Raw genomic sequence first — 8,440 nt, 5'->3', positions numbered from 1 at the left:
TGTGCTCCCGCTCGCGCCCGTCAGGTTCGGGTCGTACACCGGCCGCGGCCACGGGGCGGCGGTGGGGGGTGGGGACCGCGACGACGATTCCTACGAGTTTTGTGTAATTCCGTCCCCCCCTCCGGCGGCTTCGGGCCGCAGCGGCGGGAGGCATCGAGCGCGCACCGCGTTCCGTTCGTTTTCCATTCCGCTTGGATTGGCGGCGGGCCGCCGACCAATGGGGCGCCGACCGCCGCAATGGCTGACGACTGCCGCCGCCGCCGCCGCCGTAGCGGCGTTTACACTTTTCCTATTACAATAATTACACCGGCCGCCGTCGTGTACGCTATGCCGGTCCGCGTATAGGGCTCGTGTGTGTGTGTGTGTGTCCGTCCCGTGGGAGTCCGTCGCCCGAGCCGCGAGCGATATTGTTATTACACGCGTATTATTGCGATTGCGTTGTATGTATATTATATATATATGGCGAAGCGCGCGCGCGCACATCACACACTCAATCGACCCGACCGTGTTATTATAATATTATAATATTGTTATTATAACAACGTTTTATGTACCGCACACACACACACACACACACACGTCTATATAGGTATAGTCTGAATTATTATAATAGCTGCTGTACCGGGCGCGTATTATAGATACGACGTGTATATACCTATGTATAATAGGTAGGTAATTATTATTATGGAAAATATAATATTATAATATCGGTACAAGCTGCAGCGACCACCCCTGCGGCCTTGCTGCAGCGCGACTGCACCAGTCGTTATTGCGTCGTATATTGTATTGCTGCTGCTGCTGCTGCTGCAGGTCCGTTTGAATATATATCCATCTATAATCGTCGATAATCATTCTATATTGTACATAATGTATGTAAAATCATGATAAATAAAGCAGGTATAATATAATAAGCTAGTAGGTATAGTATAGGTACTCGAATGGCTACTTATATATAAGTATACCTACACATAATACTATAATAGGTACACTTATAACGCATATAATATGATAAAAAGTGTATTGTTCGGAAACGAAAGTCAGATTAGGAACGAAGGACGAAAAATGTTCATTTTTAATATTTATCACTATAATATATATAGCTATAAAATTATAAAATAGAAATTACCTTTATGATTTTTTCTGGATCCTCTTAACAAACATTCGTCAACTTGTATGGTGACATCCGGTCCTCCAAATTTATTACGTTTTTCAAACATTTTGGCTGGTATATCCCGACACAAATTCATCCAGTCACATACGGTGTTGGACGATCTTCCAGTTAAGGACATGATTGTTTTGTTGGATAAACCTTGAGTCCAGTAGAACACTAGTTCTAACTGTTGACTGAGGCTTAGTCCACTATTTAGACGACCATTTTTGTCAATATAAGTCCAAAAAGCATTATCTTTTCTATATAATAGTATATACACATTACACAATTATAACTAATATGATTTATTTATTAATATTTAATTATATAATATATCCATATGAGTTCCTAATGAAACAAACTATATTTATAAAAAAAAAGGTATTAAAAATTATAAAATATTAATAAAAAAAGCTAAAAAAAATGTATAACATGCACTTTTAAAATTTCAATCGTTATATGGACCGTAGAACAAGTTTAATAATTTATATTATTTTGTTACTACGAGTATTTTGTACTTTTGGAAACATGGGAAATTGTTTGTATTGAAAAATACATTCGTACGTAGGTATATAGTTAATAATTATTAATAAATCGTAAATGAACAAATTGTCGAAATATGAAGGAAGGTTAAATAATTAAAATAAAATATAGTTCATTTCATTGGAAATCCCTTGAAAAATAAAATAATTTTCTCACCTTAAGCTTTGTGTTGTTTGACATCCCTTTCTCTTACAACGTAAAATTCTCCTTTCCTTACCTCTTTCCTTACGTAGGTATAAATTCATAGTACTTCCACACTTAATACATTCGGAATTTTCATTATTTGCCACAAGATTTTTGCTAATTAAAAAGTTTGTGGTTGATTCTTCACTACTAATTATTGAATAAAACTCTTTTGCCAACATATTAGGTGTGTAAAATATGGTGTTAAAAATTAAAATGTGGTGTCGCGCAATAAATGACATACTGAGCTATTGAGCCAATAATTTTACAAAATGTTGAAGTATTGTTATCTGTGTATAATGCAATTAAGATAAAGTGTATCTAAAAGATAGAAAAAGATTAAAGTGTATCTATTAAAAATAAACTTAAGGCTATGTAAAAACCGCAGGTAGACCGCATCCTACAGCGGCCGGTAGAACTCATTTGCCGGTAGACCGCATACTATATGACAGCCATCTAGGTATAATTATATTGACGATAATACTTAGGTAATGATTTAAATGCCACATAAGAAAATAAAAATTTAAGTATAAATTGTACTTATATATGGATTAAAGAAATTAAACGAAACACTGCGTATAAGCATTATTGATATTATAAGTACACGGAAAAAACTATATGGTTGTCGATACCATTTTAATGGTTACGCTAACCAAATTCAATGGTAGGTATAGGGACTACCATTTAACATAGTTCAGAGTACTAAACCTATTTGGTTGTCGTAATTCAGTTGATGTGACCAAACAAGTAGGTTGGAATTTAACCAATCAACATGGTTCCGTCAACCATAAACACGGTTATCCCAACCTAAATTGTTTTGTTATTACATAGCAATACGTAGTATCACCAACAATATTATAAGGTTATGGTAACAAATCTCATTATTTGTAGAAACCATAATGAAATGGTTGTATAGCAACTAGGATATAGGATTTTGGAGGGAATTATATATAATATATTATATATCATGATATAAATAAATAAAATATCTTTAAGTAGGTAATAAATTTTATTACAAATAAACAATTTACAACAAAATATAGGTAATACAATATTATTATCTAACTATTATTTATACATTTTTAATATATGTGTAAAAAAATGGAACAAAATATAATACATTATCATTTTTTAAGCAAAATATATATGGTAACTTTTTAAAAATTACAAGATACATATGTACAACCATCAGACATTGTGCTACAAACACATGGACTTTGTTCTATAAGTAGACTATCAAATGAAATACATAATAGTTCTTCACTATTTTTTATTTCATATGCTTGTAGATGTTCATTAAACCCTATTGTATTTATACGCTGACCAATTAAATATGGTATGTCACATTGGAGCTTAAAGAAAATATATTTTAGTATGACAAATATGGGCATATCCTTAATATCAATTATAATGATCATTCTCTGCTTGGTTGTGTAACGAGTACCTTTCACCTGAACCCAAGAAACAAAACTCATAGAATTTAAATTTAAAGTCTGATTAAATATATTATTTTCTATTTTTTCTATCTCATTTCTGGATATATCTATTACTTTTCCTACGTTTGATGCTTCCGAAGACAAAGATAGTGTAATAGATTTAGATAATAATCGATATGCAAGTCTTAGTTGGTGTTTTATACTCAATGTATAACAAATATTTTTTCTACTTGTAATTGAATGAGCTGTTAGTTTGGACTCCCTGTGTTTCGACTCATATCTCATTGACCATAAATGAGATACAGGCCCTACTTTACTCATTATTAGTGGATAATGTAATAAGTGGTGATACTTTGGTTTTAAGTTGGTAAGAAACAATTTCAAATACAACTCATGGTGTTCAGTAATAAGTGTTTTTAATAATAAATCATATCCTGGTTGAATTGATTTTAAAGTTACAACCTGTATAATTTGTCGAAGTAATACATATAATTGCCAAAATTCTGAATTAATGGGAACAAGGTCACCAATTATAACACCTAAATGTCTGCAAAAACATAACACTTCACTTGCTGACATTTTTAATTTTTTTTTATTTCTTATTACATCCATCGATATTGACTGAGGTTTGTTTTGGACTTCTAAAGGACCATAGTTAAAATACTGTAAACGATTGTTCAATGTATCCAATGTAAAGTATTTAAGATTAATTATGAATTCATATAATATCCCAGATAAATCATAAGAACAAACCCCCTCCAAAATGTCATGCATTAGGTCAACTGAGTAATTGTGAACAGCATCAAAACCATCAATTTGGTTCCATACACACAATTCGTTGATGCCTGTAAGTGATAAGTTATCTATAGCTATACCCTGTGCATAATTTTCTTTATTTCTCATTTTACTATCATCTTGTGTTACTAAATAATTGCATTCAATTTTAGAACACAAACAAAAACGACATGGATAATTTGCATTAAAGCTTTCACTAAAACCTAACATTGAGTGTAAGCCCAAGTTATCGCCAATGATTAATGCCAATGAAAAGTAAATTGTGTAATTTTGATTTTCTAAATTCACTATTATACCATTGGTTTGTAAGTAATTTATTTCATTAATTAGTTCTTTAAATGTATTTTTATTGCCAAACTCCTTACGGTCATTAGCAATAAAAAGTAAGGCAAGAAATATGTAATTTAATGAAGACTGGAATTCGGGAGGGAAGCATGACCCAAATGATATATAAACTGCGCCTAATTTTTTTTTACCAGCATGAGCTCCAAGAGGATTGTTAGTCTCATATTCATCAAAATATAAAAAAAAAGGTATGATTATTTTATCTGTGTTATTTTGAAATTTACCTTTCCAAACTTCACTCTGCACAAAACTACAAATAATTCCCCCAGTCATAGAATTTAAATGTTGAAAATACTTAAGAACTGTTTTTAATACATTAGGTTGTTCAAAAAATACTTTAAAGATACATCTTAATGGAATAAAACAAATATTTACATTAACTAAATTAATAACAATGTTATCATTTTTTGTGATGTTTTTGTTTCTACTACCTATAGCAATTTCAATTGGTTTTATAAAGACTCCTAACTCTTCCAAAACTTTTAATCGTTTATACTCAGTTTTTAAATGTATAAAGGGATTATTAACAACATCAAACATAGCTGATACTTTCGAAATTGAATTTTTATCACTATTGTTTTTTTCTAAATGATCTAAAACTTCTTTTTTTAGAATTTGCATATATTTATCATTAAATACATCTATGTCATTTATAAGAATTTGCACTTTGTTCCTAGGTACAACCATTTCATCATACCATTTTGATACAAGAATTATTGCATCCTTAGTAACTAGATCCTTAAATGACTGAATGGATATTTCACTACAGGGAATTATATCTGGTTCTTTATTCGTATTTTCATGCAAATTATCAACAATCTGCATTGGTTCAATATGTGAATTACTAGAAAACTGTTGGTTCACTACAGTATGGTTTAACAGATGTCTACTAAAAGAATCAAAAGAGTTATAACTTCTTATGCATGATGGTTCTATACATTTGTACTCTATAATATTTTCAAAAGAATGAAATAGTTTTATATGCCTGATAAGAATTTTAAAAGAATTTACAGAAACAAAACAAATAAAACACACAGGCATTTTATAATTGTTTTTTAAATATAATTAAAATAATAATATATTTTGATACGTACAACAAATGATTAAAATAGTGAAATGCTTTAAAATGTAAAATAAAAGTTTTATCTTTAACTGTTAAACAAATATTTTTAACAATTTTAAGTTCTTTATTAAAATGATTATTAAATATTGGATAATATTAACACTTATTTAAGTCATTAATTAAAGTATTGACATTTGGACTGCAATTTTTGTCAAACTTGGTTATAATTTCATAAATAAATGTTTGCATAAAATACCATATTTGATCACATTGTGGTGTATAATGTAAATTAAAAACAAAGAAAGATTTGAAGCATATATCTAATGCTTTTAAAGCACTTTCAACTTTATAATAAAACTTGTTGATTACAACATAAAAATAAGTCACCTTACTATCAGTCTCTACAAAAATCATGTATGGTTGGAGTCTTTCTCCTGTTCTGAATGCCTTGTTTGATTTTTCATCATCTACTTCCTTCAACTGTGAAACATTCTAAATATAGGAAAACCAATCTCTAATTAATTATTTCAGTAAATTAGTATAGTTTAAAAAATAGAATAAATTTGTGAGATCATACATTTACATAATAAATGAAAGATTGCTGTATTTCTAATTTAGATGGTCTAGTAAATTTTTTTTTTGATCCAGTGCATGTTCTTTTAGATATATTGATTGGCTTGAATAATTCTATAAGAAATTTTAAAGCAGCAACTGTATCAATACCTATATCACATACAAATTTATATTTTAAAAATTAATTTAAAGTACTTAATTAATTTTACAACATTTATAGAATTTTTAGATAGGTATTTATAATAATTATATTATTATGAGCTACATTTCACGTAATAATAATTTGTTAAATCTTACCAGAGTCTGGAGGATTTACGATCGCATCAATCAAATTACTATCAATTCCTTTGATATTATATTTTTTAATATATATTGGTAGTTTATTTTTTAAAATTTCAAACTTAGTAAAAAGTATCAGTGTTTTTTGAGGGTATAGCTGACTGAAATCCAGATCAATCTATAATCAAATATTTATGGTTTAAATAACTCATAGAAATATAGATTAAGTAGTTTTAGACATTTTAGTTATATGTAAATTGGATACTAACCAATGTGAAACCAAGCGGGCTTTTCAAAGGAGGATACTCTGCCAGATAACAACTGTTGGTATTATCGTTTTTTAATAAGTAATTGTGTCTTTCATGAAATGTTTTAAGCCATTTTTGTTCAACAATATTCCATGGTGATATGTTATTTTTGAGCCATATTATATCTTCAGCAAATTCTTAATCAAACAAAACAAATAACATTAATACATATTATATTGATATATTGATGAAAAAATTGCACAGTATTCACTATACTTTCATTGGGTATAAAATTATTTTCAGGTGTTATCTCCTTAGTTGACCCTTGGTTAATTTTCCTAATTTCTTTTCTTAAATTATTGTACTTGTCCCACAACTTCCCTCTAGCAGACGATACTAAATTTGCCTCTTTTTTATAAGGAGTATAATAAGTCTCTTTGTGTTCTTGAGGAAATAAAGAACAAATTTCCAGTGATACTGACTTAAACTTTTCAGTAGAAATTTTTTTGTCTTCGTTTTGTTTGAGTAAATGTGTTATTATAATATGAGACAATTTATTTCTCAACAATCCACTTAATTCGTTAGTCTTTAAATAACTATCTAAAATGATTTTGCCTTCATGATAACAATTTAAAATAGCTTCTAAGCTAATTGATGCATCTAATGCCTGTAACAAAAATTATTAATATCCTTTAATACCTATGTAGAATACATTATTATTATTTTTTAACATAATTCCTTTAGTAGCTTTAATAAAATCATGGTTATAAATTACATACAGTCATATAGAATAAACTACATAGATACTTAATAAACATACTTTAGCGTTAATTGTATTTTTTTTAGCATTCACATCAACATTATCAATGGTGCCAGGTGCATCAATATAACTGTCACTAGGTGTATTCATATATGAGGTGCTTGGTGTGTTAATAAAGCTGGTGTTAGGAGTATTAATAAAGTTTTCAAGTGTTGTATAATCCTGATTGATAACTTCTGTACCTACATTTTAGTTGAATTAATTAATGTGCTTAGGTATTGAATTTTAAGAATAACAAGAGTAATGAGTATACTTGATTCTGCATCAAAATTTGTCTGCAAAGTTTCCTGGGAGTTAAGTATATTATCAATATTACTCAAATTACCATCAGCAAAAACATTAAAAACAGGCATCTCCAAAGAGGAATTACCTGAGTTCTATAATAAATAAAACAGTTTATTGCACACAATATAGTATTAACATATCTAGGTATTAACTATAAAGTTATAGGAAAATAATTCATGAAAATAAAAATAAAGCCAGTTTTGGAAATTGAAAGAAGATTGAATTACAATAGGTAGGTACTTATTATCAGTATAATTTTATTACTTGCACATTAGATGATAATTTTGACTTCAATTCTGATATTCTTTTAACTATTTTGGCACGATGGCCCATTGGTAGACAAATCTCCCGCACCATAGATTCACTTAAGCATAAAAAAGCTTCTTCATCAACTCCATGATCTAACCATTAGAAATTTAGAAACATACAGGTAGATGAAAATCATAAATTAATTTTAATATTTAAATTAAATATTATCCTATTGTTTTCTCAACAAAAATTTAATGTATTTATACTTTAACAATTATACTAGTTATCCTCTCCTATATTATATAAGAGCAAAGTAGAATAATTTATTACAAAAAAAAAAAAAATAAATAATTTTTATGGTGATAATGTCATATTATGTTAGTAACAAAAAATCCCATGGCTGAACTATAAACATTGTATATTTATGTTACAGTGTATCTATCACTGATAGATTACTATTTATTACCAAAT

The 8,440-nt window shown here is 29.1% G+C and overlaps 1 protein-coding gene across 1 annotated transcript; it reads right to left on the bottom strand.

Annotated features, from left to right (window-relative positions):
- Positions 1 to 5,658: 5,658 nt before the first annotated feature.
- Positions 5,659 to 8,218, bottom strand: LOC114130823 (uncharacterized). The gene is made up of 8 exons (XM_050200851.1): positions 7,985 to 8,218; positions 7,689 to 7,812; positions 7,432 to 7,617; positions 6,892 to 7,275; positions 6,637 to 6,812; positions 6,386 to 6,545; positions 6,093 to 6,238; positions 5,659 to 6,007 (listed from the first exon to the last, which is right to left on the bottom strand). Exons 1-8 carry the CDS (start codon positions 8,075 to 8,077, stop codon positions 5,672 to 5,674), a joined length of 1,605 nt encoding a protein of 534 aa, XP_050056808.1. The 5' UTR covers positions 8,078 to 8,218; the 3' UTR covers positions 5,659 to 5,671.
- Positions 8,219 to 8,440: the final 222 nt, after the last annotated feature.

This window comes from Aphis gossypii, chromosome 2 (genome assembly GCF_020184175.1).
Source record: "Aphis gossypii isolate Hap1 chromosome 2, ASM2018417v2, whole genome shotgun sequence".
NCBI classification, from domain to species: domain Eukaryota; kingdom Metazoa; phylum Arthropoda; class Insecta; order Hemiptera; family Aphididae; genus Aphis; species Aphis gossypii.
Note: the sequence above shows the minus strand (reverse complement) of the source record. Positions and strands in the feature narration are given on the sequence as shown.